The sequence below is a fragment of the Rhinopithecus bieti genome, unplaced genomic scaffold (assembly GCF_001698545.2).
Source record: "Rhinopithecus bieti isolate Rb0 unplaced genomic scaffold, ASM169854v2 scaffold_495, whole genome shotgun sequence".
NCBI lineage: Eukaryota > Metazoa > Chordata > Mammalia > Primates > Cercopithecidae > Rhinopithecus > Rhinopithecus bieti.
Window position 1 is genome coordinate 1371317 of NW_016803120.1, and position 18653 is coordinate 1389969.

Below are 18653 nucleotides of genomic sequence, written 5' to 3' on the forward strand. Positions count from 1 at the left end.
AAAAAAAGTTTTTAAAAATTAAAATATTTGACTTTTCTGTCAGCAGTCCCATTTGTGAATGTACTGCTACAGAATTACGAAAGACAAGATTTAAGACCTTTATGTCCTTACTTGAGATGTATTATGTGGTACATTTTAGTAACGAGTGGTATTTGTATGTTCCCAGCAGGAAGATGATTTGAAGTGGGTAGAAGAGAATGTTCCTTCTTCTGTGACAGATGTGTAAGTTTTTGAATGATTACGACAAGAATCCTATTTCAAAGTTAGTACTACTTTGTTGTTATTTTAAATGAGCAAGTTATGCTCATGAAAATACAAGATACTGAAAAATGAAAGAATAGGAATAATCTGCAAACAAAATTAATTGGGTTTATTCATTCAGATGACATTTCTGCTTAGAAAGATTTAGCTACTGGCTGGGTGCGGTGGCTCAAGCCTGTAATCCTAGCACTTTGGGAGGCTGAGATGGGTGGATCACAAGGTCAGGAGATCGAGACCATCCTGGCTAACATGGTGAAACCCCGTCTCTACTAAAAAATACAAAAAAAACTAGCCGGGCGAGGTGGCGGGCGCCTGTAGTCCCAGCCACTCGGGAAGCTGAGGCAGGAGAATGGCATGAACCTGGGAGGCAGAGCTTGCAGTGAGCTGAGATCTGGCCACTGCACTCCAGCCTGGGCAACAGAGCGAGACTCCGTCTCAAAAAAAAAAAAAGATTTAGCTATGTAGTAGATCTTAAAATGAATGGGATACTCCTTTTGAAATTTTTTAGTTCCTTTCCAGGGCTATAATTTTAATGAAACACTGGTCCTGCCGCATTGCAAAATTCGTTTTTTTTCTGTACAATTTCTGTAACTTTTGCTTACTGTATTTGCTGTTTATTTTCCCTACAAGGGCCATTAATAAAATTCAAATCTTAGATAATTATAAAAAAGCTTTAAATTGCATTATTCCAATGTCTTTTATGAACCATTTGTGGCTTTATTTTACATTGTTCAATTCAGTATTTCTCTCTCTCTGCAGAGCACTTCCAGCCCTTCTGGATTCAGATGAGGTTGGTACTCAATACACATGCATAAATTGTGTATATGGTGACTAAATAGAAAGTCATGAATCGTCTGTTCATGGAGATTCTCTTTATTTGACTCAGTAGTGGCCTGAAAACTGTAGTTTATATAGTTGAAAAGGATAAGAATAGAAATACTAATAGAGTTCAAACATTCAAGAATCTTTCCTTTCTTTGCATCTGTCTATGCATGTTTCACTTTTCAAAGTTACACGGTCAGACTTGAGAATGTTTTTGTTTAAATTGGATAGTAAGTACAGTACTCTCCACCGTCTAGTTATTTTGTCTGTAAGAAACGCAAATTTAACCCTAATCTAATATTGGCAAAATAATAAGGAAAATATTGAGAAAGGAATATAGTAGACCAAAACAAAATCTAAATTGTTACCTACTATTTAATATTTATGTCACTACCTTCTTCAGATAGTAAGGATTATAATTAGTACCCTTAATATTTATGCTTTTAATCTTTTACTTTGCCTCCATACAGTTAATCTAGAAGGCTTCACATGAAGTCTTATGTTAGGATTGTGGGCCAGGTATAGTGGCTCATGCCTGTAATCCCAGCACTTTGGGAGGCGGAGGCAGGAGGATCACTTCAGGTCAGGAGCTTGACACCAGCCTGGGCAACGTGGTGAAACCCCATCTCTACAAAACATACAAAAATTAGCCAGAGATGGTGGCATACACCTGTAGTCCCAGCTACTTGGGAGGTGAAGTGGGAGGATCACTTGAGCCCTGGAGGCAGAGGTTGCAGTGAGCTGAGATCATGCCACTCCAGCCTGGACAAAAGAGTGAGACCCCATCTCAAAGAAAAAAAAAAAAAAAGAATTGTGGCCTGAGTTCATGGAAACTATTTCTGGACATGTTCTAATATTAGGTCATTATAGAGTTTTTGTTTGTTTGTTTTTGTTTTTTTTTTCAGGAAGCCTTTTGGAAGCATCTTGTCTGATTCTGATTCATTGTGTTAAATTGGCTGCTAAAAATGATTTGTTCATTTCTCACTGACATGATATTTGACACAGCATGTACAGTATCAAATTCCTTAGCTATTCTATGCATTGAAATAATTGAGAACTCTACCATTCAGATTTGAACCTATCTGCCAAACACTTTGCTTTCTGCGGTATATTCTGCTGTTCCCACATCTCCCTCTTGAGGTCTTCCTCTGCTAATTATTTGTCTTTAGGGCTTCCCTTTGACTTCAGCTCTCCATGAGCTGCTATAAGCAGAGAAGGCTGATTAAGTGAAACCTGATTGTGCCCTTCATGGGAATGCAAGTTTGCTATAGTAATTTGGTGGCACTGAGTTCAGCCATCTGTTCATATTTTCCTCTGTGAAAACACTGTCCAAGAGTTTGCAAGTATACATAAGGCTTTTTTGTGGCAAGAAAACATAATGATATCTACCCTCTTAACAATTCCTTTAGTGTACATTACAGTATTGTTACGTATAAGCACAATGTTGTACAGCAGATCTCTAGAACATTTTCATCTCGTTTAACTGAAATTTTATGCCTGTTGAAGAGCAACTCTTCCTTTCTCCCTCCCTCAGCCCCTGGCATCCACCATTCTACTTTCTGCCTTTGAGTTCTATTTTAGATAACTCAGAAGTGGAATCATGCAGTATTTGTTCTCCTGTGGCTTGCTTATTTCACTTAGCATAAAGTCTTCAAGATTTATCTAAGTTGTAGCACATGTCAGAATTTCCTTCCTTTTTAAGGCTGACAAGTGTTCCATTGTATATAGGTAACATGTTATCTTCATCCATTTATCTGTCAGTGGACACTTGGGTTATTTCCATACCTTGGCTATTGTGAATAATGTTGCAGTGAACATGGGAGTGCACATGTCTCTTTGAGATTCTGCTTCATTTCTTTTAGGTATATATGCAGAAGTGGGATTACTGGATTATATGGTAGTTTTTTTTTTTTATTTTTTGAGCAGCTTTCATACTGTTTTCCATAGTGATTGCACCATTTTACATTTCCACCAGCGAGGCACAGGGGTTCCAGTTTCTTTCTTCGCCAACGTTTGTTTTTTGTTTTTTGATAATGGCCATCCTAACAGGTGTGAGGTGATACCTTGTCGTTTTGGTTTGTATTTCTCTGATGATTAGTGATGATGAGCATTTTTAAATATACCTGTCAGCCATTTGGAAGCCCTCTTTTGAGAAATGTCTCTTCAGTCCCTGTCCCAGTTTTTAATCAGGTTAGTTGATTTTTTTTGCTGCTGAATTGTAGGGGTTTCTTACATATTTTGGATATTAATCCTTATCAGAAACAGTCCTATGCCACATTTCAGTCAGCAACAGACCACATATATGACAGTGGTCTCATAAAATAATACTGTATTTTTACTGTACCTTTTCAATGTTTGGATATCTTTAGGTACCCAAATACTTACCATTATATTCCAGTTGCCTTTGGTATTCAGTACAGTAACATGCTGTATAGGTTTTTAGCCTAGAGCAATAGGTTTATACCATATAGCCGAGGTATGTAGTAGGCTATATAACATCTAGATTTGTGTAAGTATATTCTGTGAAGTTCACACAACTATGAAATTGCCTAATGACACACTTCTTAGAATGCATCCCTGTCATTAAGTGATATATGACTGTATGTGGTATGCATATATTGTCTCCAATTCTGTAGGTTGCCTTTCGTTCTGTTGTGTGCTTCCCTTGCTCTGCAGAAGCTTTTTAGTTTGATGTAGTCCCGTTGGTCTGTTTTGCTCTTGTTGCTTTGTGCTTTTGGTGTCATAGCCAAGAAATCACTGCCAAGACCAATTTCAAGAAACTTAGGTTGTCTTCTAGGAGTTTTGTGGTTTACAGATCTTACGTCTAATTCTTTCATCTATTTTGACTTGGCTAAGTCTTTAATCTATTTTGAATTGATTTTTATGTATCATGAAGATGAGTTACTTTTATTCTTTCCCATGTGAATATCTAGTTTTTCCAGCACCATTTGTTGAGGAAACTATCAGTTTCCCCACTGTGCAGTGTTGTCTCTCTTTTCGAAGATCAGTTGACCATATATGTGAAGTTTTATTTCTGGGCTTTCTATTTTGTTCCACCTGGTCATAGTATATGATTCTTTTAATGTGCCGTTGAATTCTGTTTTCCAGCGTTTTGTTGAAGGTTTTTGCGTCTGTGCTCATCAGGGATATTGGCCTGTTGTTTTCTCTTCTTGTCATGTCTTTGGCTTTGGCATTAGGGTAATGCTGGCCTCATAGAATAAGTTTGGAAGATCCTTCCAAATACATTTTTTCCTCTTGAATTTTTTTGAAAGAGTTTAAGAAGGATTAGTGTTACTTTGTCTTTAAATACTTGGTAGGACTCAACTAAAGAAGCCATCTGGTCCTGGGCTGCTTTTTTGTTGGGGTGTGTTTGATTACTAATGGAATCTTGTTTCTTGTTGTAGGTCTTACCAGGTTGTGTTTTTTCTTTCCTCCCCGCCCCCAGATTTTCTATTCCTTGATGATTCAGTCTTGGTAGGTTGTATACTTCTAGGAACTATATATTTTGTTCTAGGTTATCCAATTTGTTGGCATATTTTAAAAAATGTTTTGTATATTTTTGTTGAAATTCTTACTTTGTCCATGCATTGTTCTCCTGAGTTTGTTTAAATCTTCATGATAGTTATTTTGCATTCTCTTTCAAATAATTCCTATACCTCTGTTTCATCGGGGTTGGTTTCCAGAGATTTATCTTCTTCCTTTGTTTGGGCCATGTTTCTCTGATTCTCCATTTTCCTTAATTCTTTGTGTTGTTTTCAGTGCATTAGAAAAAAAGTTACCTTTCCCGTGTTCATGGACTGGCATTGTACAGGAGAACACCCTCACCAATCATCCTGCATGGAGATTCTGAGGACCTCTCTAACCCACTCTGTATTATATATTTTCTGGACTTCTGCATATATATTCCCAATCAGAGGGATTTGCTGGGTTTTTCCCTCCCCGGGAATTTATAATCTCTTGCTCCTTTTTGTGTTTATCTGCTGTATCATGGGTCTCTTGGAGCTAGTGGCATAGCCCAGCTCTTTTTTATTTATACTGACCCCAGGCACCTAAAGTATACTGGTCCCATCTGTGCTTCAAACCATTCCCTACAGAAACTATTCCCTCAGGTAACCTCTTACAAAGTTGGAACTTTTTCACAGTCCAACTCTCCTCCCTAGGGAAAAGCTGGGATTTGGGGATGTTGGGGATTCTACCTGCTTACTCTGCACTGAGCTGGGGGAGGGGCTGTAGTGAGCTCATACTTGCTAGTCCAAACTTCCACTTCTGATTTCAGCAACTTCCAATCTGGGCCCTTTGTTGTTAGCTCTCGGATTCAGGCAAGACAGAGAACAGTCTCTTGTGCAGGTTCCAGAAAAGTCAGAATGTTGGGTGTACATTCCAGTCATTTCCTTCCCTCTCCAAAAAGAAGCTGGGAGCTGAGGGTTTCCACCCTATCATGTGGTACTGTACTGGGTCCATGGGAAGGGAAGAATTATGGCAAGAGGGTGCCTCAGATTTTTCTGCTGACTTTGATACAGCTGGTTTCATGCTTTCCTGTAGTGCAGAAGACCCTCAACTGGTTTCTGGATTTCTCACAAAGGGAATTTTTCCATGTGTTATTGAATCAGTGTGTCTGTAGGGGGAAGGAGGGTCCAGGACTTCCTGTTCTGTCATCTTGCTGACATCACTTTCTCCAAGGCCTTTTTTTCACTTAAAACTGAAAAAGAACTTAAATGAATTACAGGAGAAACAATTTACATGATGGACCAGGAATCAAAATGGCATAAGGTTCTTCAACAACATCTTTGGAAGCCAGAACAAAGCCTTTGAATTATTTTCAACCTAGAATTCTGTATTCAACTAAACTATCATTATGAGGGTAAAATAAAGATGTTTCCAGCCACACAAGAAGTAAAAGAATTGATGTCCTATATGCAGTTTCTGAGGAAAGCAGTAGAAAATGTTCTCCACAAAATGAGGAAGCTAAGAAAAGACTTGGGATCTAGGAAATAAAGGGTCCAACACAGAGACAAGAAAAATTCCCAGTATGATGTAAGAAATTCTCAGGTTGGCAGCTGGGCAACAGGCTTGGATGGAGTAGAGAACAGAGAGCATTGGAAAGGATATTTTTAAGAAAAAGGGAAACATCTACAGATTATCTGATGTGATTGATTATATTCAAAAAGGATTTGTAGTTCTGTCAGTTTGTGATACAACAGTGAGAGGTACTTAGCAAATGAAGCAGAAGAAAAATGAAAATTAACTCTAAGGTATAAAATTGCCTAAGAAGGGAAATTTAACGGTAGTGCATTAATTATTGTAATTGAAATGGGATACTGTAAATACTATATTAAATTAAATGTAATTTTATTTTTTACATGATTTTAAAATTGTAGTAAAACAACGTAAGAAATCTACCCCCCTAACCATTCTAAAGTGCAGAGTGTTAACTATGTGCACATCTTTGCCCTCATCCTTCACCGGGCCTTCAAGTTAAATTCCTGAATTAGAGGAAGTACATTTTTATTAAAGCCTAATCTTATGTAAATATTTGTTTAGTCATCTTAACTGACGCTATACATTTCCTTCTGAGTGCTGATTTGCTGTCCCGAAGCCTAGAGCTTTTGATTTAGTTGTTCTTGGGTGAGGTCTGGACATCTGTATGTTCAAAATCTTCAGAAATGTTTAGGAACCATTTCTCTAAACATTTAATTAACATAAACAAGTACTCGTGGAAGATGTTTGCTTGGATAGTCTGTATAGAAGATATTTGGAATATAGATCATTTGAACCTAATATCCTTAAACCTTTTTTGTCCCTAGGAACGAATGATCACACACTTTGAAAGGTCCAAAATGGAGTAAGGAATGGGAAGATTTGCAGTTAAAGATGGCTCCTGTCAGGGAAGAGATCAGCATCTGTGTCAGTCTTCTGTACGGCTCCATGGGATTAAAGGAAGCAATGACATCCTGATCTGTTCCTTGATCTTTGGGCATTGGAGTTGGCAAGAGGTGTCAGAACAAAGAGAACATCTTACTGAAAACAAGTTCATAAGATGAGAAAAATCTGCAAGCTTCATATTTACAACACTGATGCCCCCTTTCCTCCCAGACTCTGACTGGGTGTTCATGCAACTTAAATGTGTTGTTCCTGAACTTTCTGTAATGTTTCATTTTTTTAATCTGACAAACTAAAAAGTTTAACGTCTTCTAAAGGACTGTCATCAACACCATAATATGTAATCTCCAGGAGCAACTGCCTGTAATTTTTATTTATTTAGGGAGTTACATAGGTGATGGGGGAAATTGTTAACTACCTTTAATTTTCCTGGGAAGTCAAGGTTACATCTCGCAGAGGTTGTTTTGAGAAAAAAGGGCCCTTCTGAGTTAAGGAGCCATAATTCTGTGAGTGATCAAAAGAAAAAAAGAAAAAAGAGAAACTGTTACAGTATGATTCAGATCATTTAAAAAAGCAAAATCAAGTGCAATTTTGTTTACAAATGGTGTATATTAAAGATTTTTCTATTTCAGATGTACTTTAAAGAGAAATATTAGCTTAACTCTTTTGACATCTGCTATTGTGACACATCCCATTGCTGGCAATGTGGTGCACACTCCGAAACTTTTAACTACTGTTTTGTAAGCCTCCAAGGGTGGCATTGCAGGGTCCTAGGCAATGTTTTGCTTGCCTTTATGCAGAGAGGTGCTCCAAGTGCTGTGATTGAGCACCATGCTAGAGGAACTGTAATGCTTCAGAAGTGGTAGCTTATACAAAGGAAACAGGTCCTGCTGGCTTAATTTAAACAGTTGTTGCATGAAGTAGTGTGGAGGCCCTGGACTGCTGCTCATTCTTTAGGATGGACTGTTCTGGTATCTGGTATTGGTTTAGAGCCTGTTTATAAGGGACATCACAAGGTGATGGGATTCATTTGAAGCACTCTATTTCTGTTTTAATGGTTTTATCCAATTTTGCCTTCCCAAGATTTTGTTCTACATAAAAGTTCATGCCACTTTTAATATAAAAAAATTTAACAAAATTAATGTATTTTCTCATTTTTTTCAAACTTTTCTGAAGACCCTTTCTCTCAAACTCATGAAACATTTCCTTCTATGGCTTTTATTCTAGATTATCTTATTTTCTGTTAAAACCAATGACCACATGACCACAATCTTCACTAACTCATACTGCAGTGAAAGTGTTAATCCTTAGGTAGTTTCTCTACAACTCTTTGCTATGGTGACTTTTAAAAAAGTTTCTTGGGAAGTATCTCTGGGGAACAGCAGTCTGAAGAACTGACTGTATTCTCATGCTAATTCATTAGCCAAAGGCTGGTGGTACTGTTACATGCTGCTATTGCATATTAAAACTTAACAGATGAATAATAGTTGTAATGCAGCAAGATAGTTGGTCAAATTATTTTTTTAGGCTGGTTTGATGTTGACTCGAGACTAGGGGGAAAAAAAAAAAAACCTTGTGTTAAGCAGGAGTGTATAGTACAAATTCTATAGCTTGGGCCCTGATAATTCTACTTAAAGCTTTCTGTATTACTGGGAATGGATATAATGTGTCATTTCTTAGGACAGGTTCAGAAGAAATTTATAGCTTTACACTAATCTGTAAAACAATATAAACCTTAGGGTTTTGGGCCTGAACAAAAAGGTACTAGACCTTCCAGCACAACAGCTGGTAATTCTAAATTTTTAAGAAGGTGATCAGCTTCTATGGTGAAAATCAGCTGTAACACAGGATTTGTTTAGCAATTTTTGTGTTTATGACTACTTGAAAGTGTACTTTCACTTGATTATCAGAACAGCATTTGGCAAAGATGGGACAAGTATTCCCAGTTTACATATGAAGAAATTGATACTGTGTAAAAATAAAATGACCAGGACCAGTTTTGTTGGCTTCATATCATAGATTTACCCTTTTCTTTTACATTTTGCTTTAAACCCAAATGCTTAATTTTTTGATCTGATGTTTTCCTAGGGGGAAATTACCAGATATAGATCATTCTTGCAGCTCAAACTAAGTTGTTTTTTAAGTCTTCAAGGGGAATACTAAGGTAACCTCAGACAGTACAGGTCCTGGGTCCTGTAGGAGGAAGAGCCATGACACCTTCCTAAAAGGAATATTAGGATGTAAGACAACTTGGGAAAGTTGAATTGGTAGGAATGTGATCATCAAATTAAAAGGAGGCTTATTTCACTCACTTCCAAGAGTTAGTGAATCATCTGTTGCCTAAACTCTTGCTACTCAAAATGTGATCCAGGGACAAGCAACATCTGGGAGATTTTTGGTGCTCAGTTGAGGGTCTTACTCTGGTCCTACTGAATCAGAAGAGGCATTTTAACACTGTCTCTAGGTGATTTGTATGCACATTAAATTTGAAAAGCACTGGCCTCAAATGGTTCTCAGGGTGATTTTGCCTTCCAGAGGACATACAGCAAAGAGACATTTTTATACCTCTGTAGGGAAGATACTGGCATCTGGTGGGTGGAGGTTAAGGATACTGTTAAACACCTTACATTGCACAGAACATGCTCCCTCCCCCAACAAGAAATTATCCTGTCCTAAAGGTGGGTAGTGCTACCACTGAACAACCCTAGCCTAAGATAGTGGTTCTTAAGCTTTTAAATGCATGGACTCACCTTGGGGTTTATTAAAACACAGATTACTGTTCCAGAGTTTCAGATTCAGTAGAACTGGAATGGGCCTGAAACTGCATTTCTAACAAGTTCATAGGTGCTGCTGCTACTGCTGTTGTTGCTGGTCTAGAACAACCATGAAAGCATAAAGGTAAGGTGCTTGTACTAATTGGGATATAATGGTAATACTAAAGCTACCATTTATTGAGAGCTTAGTGTGTGTCAGGTGTTGCTAAGCGCTCACAATACTGGATCACAGGTATTTACACAAATCGTTTTGCAGATTAGGAAAGTATGGTATTGAAATAAATTTTCTAAATCACAGCTGATTTCCTAATTGGTAGATCTCCGTCTGAGGTCTGACGCCAAAGGCCGAGTTTTTAACCATCATGCCCACTGCCTAAAACAGTTCTAAGATTAAGAGTTTGCTCCTTCTATGGTAAGCCCATGGCTACTCGGGATAGAGTGGCTCTGCGTCCACAGTGACGATGGCACCTCAGCAACAAGTCAATTCCTTGAGAGTGCACTGGGAGGAAGGGGCGGGACTTCGACTGCGGAAGGGGCGGGCCTAACCAGCAGGAAGTCCGGGGTTGACGATGGCTGTGTTGTTGAAGGGCCTGTAGCTGGGGGGCCACCTGGCCGGATTCCGGTCTACTCTTAGCCCAGCCTCGTTCCGGACCCCAACCCGGCCCGGAACACTGTGGGCGAGACGGCGGTGGCGACTCTCCCCTTGCCGCCATGCACGACGCTTTCGAGCCAGTGCCGATCCTAGAAAAACTGCCTCTGCAAATCGACTGTCTCGCTGCCTGGGGTGAGCCGAGGGGCCGCGGGGCCGCGGGGCCGAGGCGGAGTCAGCACAGGAGCGGCCCGGAGCTTTTCTGAGGCCGGGGAAGTGGACAGGCGTTCATCCGTGTGGGCTTCGGTTGGATGCTACCCGAGAGGGGCTTGGGATGAGAGAAAGCAGAGAGATGACCACCGGCTGTAGACATCGATGTCTATGGGGCTGCTTGGGTGATCCCAGTGATCAGTCATTTAGGGGAGTTCCCCTTGCTCTTGCTCCCTGTGCAGAGTGGGAGGATGAGCTTTCCTTTTTAATTGTGCTCAGCTTTAGCCCATTTTGATTCCCAAGAAGTCTTCATTTTAGAGGGCCAAAGCAGTAAGAAGTTCTCAGCCTGCCAGGGGCTTGAAGTTGTCCAGATGTTTGTGTTGTTTTCTAGATGAAAGTCAACCCTGGTTTTGGGGGCATAGAACAAGTTAACACCATATGCTTTTTTTTCCCTATAGTGGTCACTCGTTCACTTCTCATTCCTGTAGGGAACTCATGTAGTTAGCTAACCTTTGAGTCTACCCAAGTGGTTGATTACCTTATATCCAAAGTGTCCAAGTTACCTAACTCTTTAGGCGGAAGAGTTTCCAGACTGTCATGAAACCTAACCCATAAAAACTAGCATAGTCCTTTTGGGATTGACTAGTGCAGAAGGCAGGGATAGACATCTCTTGTGTGCTCTGAAATACAAATTAAGGTTTCAGGGATAACGGTGAACATTGTGCTCTTATCTATGAGTGACTGGTTTGATATCAGCCCCCAAAGACCCAGGAAATCATTTCTAACTTTCCTCCTAATGTTTAGGTCCTAGAAATCAAGGACCATAAAAAGATGATTCAGATCCCTTAATCAGATCTTATACTGGGCTAGATAGGTAACCATGATGGGCCTCATGGAATCTTGGTGTGTCTGATATTGTGTGCATCAGCTGTTCACAGTGTCACCGAGTCATCCTTGCAGAGTTCTTCATGATTTCTTCTGTAGGGTTCTTTCACGAAGAATTTTCATGTTAATGTGCACCCTTCCTCCTTTAGCAGCTCTGGGTCTCTTTAAAATCACACCTCCACAGTAAGCAGTTCTAGTCCTTTGGGTTAAGAGGAGAATCCTATTTCCTCCAGACATCTCAAGAAAACCAATTTCTGTCATTAAATGCTCTCATTAAACATTTAAATAGAGAAGGAGAAAGTTTTTAAATGAAAGACGTGACACTGCATGAAGGGATTAATTCCCCCATTGCTTCATCAGATATATGTATTAGGTGCCTACATGGGCCATTCTCTTTGCTAGGGACAGTAATACAATGATGAATAAGAAACGGTGCCTGTGCTCCTAGGACACACATTGGGGGGACAAAGACATGTGAACAGATTATGATACTAGAGACATATGGATGAGGGGGTACCCAACTCAGCTAAGGACATGTTTCTGAAAGGCATTAAGGATTAATGCAGCTGTTGCCACACTTGACGTAGCGCATCAGAATCCTTGACTCCGATCTCCTGTTGGACCATTAGCACATAGTGCTCCTAGACTCTCAGTAACTCCACTTTGTCACAGTAAAAATTCCTTGCACCTGTGGTTTTCAGGAACACAGTTTTGAAACGATAGGTAGCTTTTGGCCTTCCTTGATCACCCACCAAACAGGAGAAATGCTCTTTGCTTCCTAAGGTGCTTTAGTACATATTAGGTTACAAGAGGCCATTAACTGCCTCCTGCTTCAAAAGTGCTTTATTTCCAGATTTGAGCAGCAGTAATTATTGCTGTTTCTAGTCATTACCCCTTTTTAACTACATTGTGCCTTTGGATGCAAAGTTCGTCCGGGAATTTCCAGAGGCAGGTCACACAGGGCCAAATAATATTTAAGGTGTAAATGTCTTAGAGACAACATACTCTGTCTCCTAGGAAATAGAAATCAAGGGGGCCGGGCGCGGTGGCTCACGCCTGTAATCCCAGCACTTTGGGAGGCCGAGGCGGGCGGATCATGAGGTCAGGAGATTGAGACCATCCTGGCTAACACGATGAAACTCTGTCTCTACTAAAAATACAAAAAATTAGCCGGGCGTGGTGGCGGGCGCCTGCAGTCCCAGCTACTCTGGAGGCTGAGGCAGGAAAATGGCGTGAACCCGGGAGGCGGAGCTTGCAGTGAGCCGAGATCGCGCCTCCGCACTCTAGCCTGGGTGACAGAGCGAGACTCCGTCTCAAAAAAAAAAAAAGAAAAGAAAGGAAATCAGGGGAACATGATGAGGGTGATTTCTTTCTAAACTCCAAATATGTATAATCCTGCTGCCTTTTCAGCATCTTCATTTGGATGTCTCATAGCATAACCAAAACAGTTCTTGATTCCTCTCCCCTCAAACATGACTGTCCTCCTGTATCTTAATCTCAGCAGTTGGCATTTCTATTTACCTGTTTGACTAAGGCCAAAAGCTTTGGAATCGTTCTTGACTTCTTTCATTCTATTTTACACTATATCCCATCTATCAGCAAATCTTGTGTGTTCTACCCCAGAATAAATCTGAAATCCAGTCATTTCTGTCTTGATAATTACTACTCTTGAAGGCACCATCATCTGTCACCTGAATTACTGTAGTAGTCTTCTCATTGATCACCCTATATTTGCCATTTTGCCATTTTCAGTTTTTTATCTACCAGGTAGAGTGAAACTTTGAAAACCTAAATCTGATTCCATCCTCTGGTCAAAACCCTCCCGTGGTATTACATTACAACTAGAATAAGTTCCAAAGTCTTTACCCTGTCTGGCAACATCTGACGTGCTGAGGCCCTGGTAACTTCCCTGTTTCCTGTGCACTTACCTCTCATGCCTTTCTGGTACCAGTCCCACACAGCCTTCCTTGTTCCATCAATGCACAAAGCACATACCCACCCCAGGGCCTTTACACTTGCTGTTTCCTCGGCCTGGCACTCACTTGCCTTGGTATATATAGTTCATTCCTCATTTCACTCAGTTCTCTGCTGAAATGTCACCCAAATCAGCAAAACCTTCCCTACGTATCCTATATAAAAGAGATTGCCACGTCCACCAATGTGCTGTTTTCTTAGCCTTATCTTCTAATCATGGGTCACCATCTACTGTTGTTTTATGTATTTAATTATTATTGCATCTCTCACTCCACATTAGAATATAAGTTCCCTCAGGGCAGGAACTTCGTTTTCTACATTGCTATATCCGGGGTACCTAAAACGTTTCCTGACTCAGTGGTTATTCATTAAATATATATTTAATGAATAATGTTGATATGAATAGTAATAGCTTGCAGTTGTTAAATGCTAATCTGTATTAGGCTTTTATAAAATAAGACTCCATGTTACAGAAGAAGGACCTGAGGCTTAGATAATTTAAGAAATTTTTCCAAGGTCACACGTCCTGTAAATCATGTCTGCTTCTAGAGCCTGGTTCCCAAACTTGAATGTATATTCAAAGCCTGTAAAAAAAATGCAGACTTCATGTGTATATATGAGTATCTGTATATCTGTATATACATACATACCTATATTTTCCAGAGAAACAATGGAAAGATAACTCAAAAATTACTAAAATGATGCCCATAGCAGAAGGGAGAGGAGAGGATAAGATGGACAATGATAGAAATTAGACTTTTCATCGTTTTAGCTTTGGAACTACAAAAATGTCTCATAAAAACAAATAATAAAATTTTATTTTATTTTATTTTATTATTTTTTGAGACTGAGTCTCGCTATGTCGCCCGGGCTAGAGTCCAGCAGTACAATCTCAGCCCACTGCAACTTCCGCCTCCCAGGCGTGTACCTGTACAAGCCATTGTTGTGCCTCAGCCTCCTGAGTAGCTGGGATTACAGGCGCCCGCCACCATGCCTGGCTAATTTTTGTACTTTTAGTAGAGACGGGGTTTTGCCATTTTGGCCAGGCTGGTCTCAAACTCCTGACCTCAGGTGATCCCCACCTCAGCCTCCCAAAGTGCTGGGATTATAGGCGTGAGCCACTGTGCCCAGCCAACAAAATTAAATTTTAAAATGTAGATTTCAGAGTACCACCTCAAAGCCATTGAATCTGAATCTCCATGTGCAGGGCCCAGGAATGTGCATTTTTAATCAGTCCAGGTGATTCTAATGCAGCTGATTGGGGGCTTATGCCCAGATGAGAAGTACTGTTATTTGCCATGTTACCCAACGAAGGGAAGTGACTACTATCTTATTCATCTTTGTGTTCCCTGCAGTGGCCAGCATTGGGCCAGAAATGGAATTTATTACATGAAGCTGGACTGCATTGCACTGTTGGAAGGAGTTCCATTAGGGTAATTATGAGCAACAGGGCCTAGCCCTCCTTCCCAGGAGGAATTAAGTCCAACCTTGTGGCTCAGGGTGAGGCCGTCAGGAGTTTTCCAGGGCTGATACTGCTTTGCTTATGTGTGCATTATGTGTTTGCGTAGTATGTCTCGCTTTCTGTTGTGTGTTACTGTCTTGAGTCTCAGAAGGGACTGTCCACCCCATGCTGCACGTGCTCTGCGGGCTTGTCATTCTCTGTGTTGTGCATGCACAGCTGTGTTAAATAACGTGTCTTAGAGAGTGGAGAACCCAACATGGGACAGATCCTCTGGCTAATGGCACATTTAATCAATCAGGTTGATTTAAAAGTTTTCAGTGAATTTAACACATCAGAATGATTCCCTTTTATGACCAGTAGAATAGACATTTGGTTTTTTTTTTTTTTTTTTTGAGGTGGAGTTTCACACTTGTCACCCAGGCTGGAGTGCAATGGCACAACCTCTGCCTCCTGGGTTCAAGTGATTCTCCTGGCTCAGCCTCCCCAGTACCTGGGATTACAGGTGCTCGCCACCACACTTGGCTAATTTTTTTTTTTTTTTTTTTTTTGAGACAGGAGTCCTGCCCTATCACCCAGGCTGGAGTACAGTGGTGCGATCTCAGCTCACTGCAACCTCTCCCTCCGGGGTTGACACGTTTCTCTTGCCTCAGTCTCCTGAGTAGCTGGGATTATAGGCACACACACCATGCCCAGCTAATTGTTTTTGTATTTTTAGTAGAGACAGGGTTCCACTATACTGAACTGGTCTTGAACTCCTGACTTCAGGTGATCTCCCCGCCTTGGCCTCCCAAAGTGCTAGGATTACAAGCTTGAGCCACCACACCTGGCCTAATTTTTGTATTTTTTAGTAGAGATGGGGTTTCACCGTATTGGCCAGGCTGGTCTTAAACTCCTGACCTCTGGTGATTCACCCACCTCGTCCTCCCAAAGTGCTGGGATTACAGGTGTGAGCCACCATGCCCGGCACCTAGACATTTGATTTTTAAAAATGTTTTGACATGTCTTAGTTTGAGTTCACAAGAAAAAAAAGTAAATTAATCTAAAAGTCTATTGGCAACAAACATTTCAATAAAAATGGAAAATAGACTCTTGAATGTCATGTTTAGGAATTTGACTTCATATTTTGGTAGTGTAGCTTCCTAAGATTTTTTAAGCCCCAGTGTGACAGCTTCAGAGATCTGCTCTGAGATAACTGACAGCAAATGTGAGAGAATGCCTGGAGTGAATGAGACCAGTTGAAGCTGTCACAGGGGTCCCTGGAGAGACTCTACAGGAGGAGGCTGTCATGAGGAACCATTAGAGATAAAATTCATAGACCCTGGCCAACTTGGGAGGAAGCTGAGGCTATTAAAATAGATAAAGAAAAACAGGAACTGGCGGGGATTTGGGGGACAGAGTGGAGAGAGAAGGATGGGGAAGATGGTGAACATTATGTTGGCCTTTTGTTTTGGTTATAGATTTTTATGCATGAGGGAATTTTTTTAAAATCTCCACTTCATTTTATTTATATCTGAAATATCAGTGGGTGGCCTAAAAATCAACTTTAGTATTGCCAAATTGCCTGATATCATGATATCTATAAATAAAGTTAGAAATATAATATCTTTTACAAAGCAAGCATTGCAAAATGAATTCTTTTACTTTTTCATGTTCTGTCCCAGCATAAATCTCCAGCCTTCATTAGAGCTGCTGTTATTTCTGATTTCAACTTAATGTTATTAAGAGGATACAGTGTTACTTTTTGTGACCTGCCTTTCCTTTAAGACCCCAAATCAAAGAAAGTAGAATCACTCTGTTTTTCTGGATGACTAAGAACATCATCCTGGAGAAGTATTACTGATCCTTTGGATAAAGAATGTAGATGCTGACCTGTTTTTATAAATATAACTACTGTGTTTCAGACAACCTTTGGCTGACACCCATTCTTTTGACATGGGTGCCTTAGTAAGTACATCATAGCATGTGGTTGGGAATGAGACAAATTGGGGTTGGGATCCCGACTCGGCTGCTTGCCACATGTGTGACTCTGGAAAAGTTATGTATTCCCTAGGTCTCAACTTCCTCATCTATAAAATGGGGATTGGAAAAAAGGACTTACTTCAAGGGGTAGTTGGGAGGATTAGTGAACTAACAGATGTGCTTAGCATTTCCTGGAACACAATACATGCGCAGTAAAAGTTATCTATTTGTCCCATTATCCAAGATTTTATTTTACAGAGATCCAGAATCAAGAGAGTTTATGAAAGGAATGAGTGACCTTTATGTTATCAAAAAGCTAAGGAAGTATCTGTACATGCTTACCTTCCTCGAATGACGTAATTTGGTAATCAGGGTAATTATTTAAACTCTTTCTGAGCCTCTTTTTACCTAGACCAGTGCCTCCCACAATGTGGTCCTTCAACCACCAGCATCAGCATCATCTGGGAAGTTGTTAGAAATGAAAATTCCTGGGCCTACTTTTAGACCTGCTGAATCCGAAGCTCTGGGGTAGAGCCTAGCGCTCTGTTTTAACAAACTCTCAAATAATTGTGATACACTAAAGTTTAAGAACCACTAGCCTAGACCATCTTTTAAAATGTACAATTTGGCTGGGCACAGTGGCTCACCCCTGTCATCTCAACACTTTGGGAAGCTGAAGGGGCATTGCTTGAGGTCAAGAGTTGGAGACCAGATTGGCAATATTGTGAGCCCTCATCTCTATAAAAAATTTTTTAAAAAATAGCTGAGCGTGGTTGTGCATGCCTGCAGTTGTCGCCACTCAGGAGGCTGAGGTGGGCATATCACTTGAGCCCAGGAGGCAGAGGCTGCAGTGAGCCATGATCACAGGAGGCTGAGGTGGGAGGATCACTTGAGCCAGGGAGGTGGAGGCTGCAGTGAGCCATGATCATGCCACTGCTCTGTAGCCTGGGCGACAGAGTGGAACCCTATCTTAAAAAAATAAAAGTTAAAAAAAAAAGTGTACAATTCAATGGTTTTTAGTATATTCAGAGTTGTGCAACTATCACCACAATTAATTTTAGAACACATTCATCACTTTTAGAAGAAACTCAGTACCCATTAGTATTTACTTTCCATTTTCCCCCAAGCCCACCAACCCTGGGCAACCACTAATCTTTCTACCTCTGTGGATTTGCCTACTCTGGACATTTGATATAAATGGAATCATATGGCCTTTTGTGGTCTGGCTTCCTTCAGTTAGCATCATGTTTTCAGGTGCATCTATGTTGCAGCATATATCCACACTTCCTTTCTTTTCATTGTTAGCTAATATTCCATTATATAGACATGCCACATTTTGTTTATTTATTCATCAGTTGGTGGACATTTGGTTTGTTTCCATCTTTTAGCTATTACAAATAATACTGCTGTGAACATTTGTGTACAAGTTTTTGTGTAGAATATGTTTTCATTTCTGTTGGGTGTGTACCCAGGAGTGGAATTGCTGGTTCCCAGGGTAGCTATATTTAGCCTTTTGAGGAACTGCAAGACTTTTCCAAAGCGGCTGTCCCATTTTACATTCCTGCCAGCAGTGTATGAGGGTTCTAATGTCTTTATATTCTCATCAACACTTGTTATTAAATATTTTCTACTAGACTATCTTTTGAGATAATGAATTCTGTAAGCCTATTACGCTATGTAATTTATTTTCCTGAAAGTAAAAGCATTTAAAGGATGCCTCTTAGCTATTATTTCTGAGGTTGGATACCTGGTTTCACATTTGTACTTCCATTTTGTGATTTTATAAACTTTCATCATATTCTTTTAGCTGAATTTAAAATATAGATCTAAAGATTTA

At 40.1% G+C, this 18653-nt stretch overlaps 2 protein-coding genes across 5 annotated transcripts in view; both read left to right on the plus strand.

Moving 5' to 3' along the window:
* Positions 1 to 8101, plus strand: part of TMEM87A (transmembrane protein 87A) — a 69092-nt gene extending 60991 nt beyond the window's left edge. For all 3 annotated transcript variants that reach the window (XM_017861252.1, XM_017861192.1, XM_017861391.1), the window contains exons 18-20: positions 167 to 222; positions 1021 to 1051; positions 6888 to 8101. In XM_017861252.1, coding sequence (XP_017716741.1) covers positions 167 to 222; positions 1021 to 1051; positions 6888 to 6929 — 129 coding nt within the window. In that variant the 3' untranslated portion in view covers positions 6930 to 8101. The remainder of the gene's footprint in view (positions 1 to 166; positions 223 to 1020; positions 1052 to 6887) is intronic.
* A 2177-nt stretch (positions 8102 to 10278) lies between these two features.
* VPS39 (VPS39 subunit of HOPS complex) overlaps positions 10279 to 18653 on the plus strand; it is a 48490-nt gene continuing 40115 nt past the window's right edge. For both annotated transcript variants that reach the window (XM_017861618.1, XM_017861681.1), the window contains exon 1: positions 10279 to 10521. In XM_017861618.1, the coding sequence (XP_017717107.1) occupies positions 10449 to 10521 (73 nt within the window). In that variant the 5' untranslated portion in view covers positions 10279 to 10448. The remainder of the gene's footprint in view (positions 10522 to 18653) is intronic.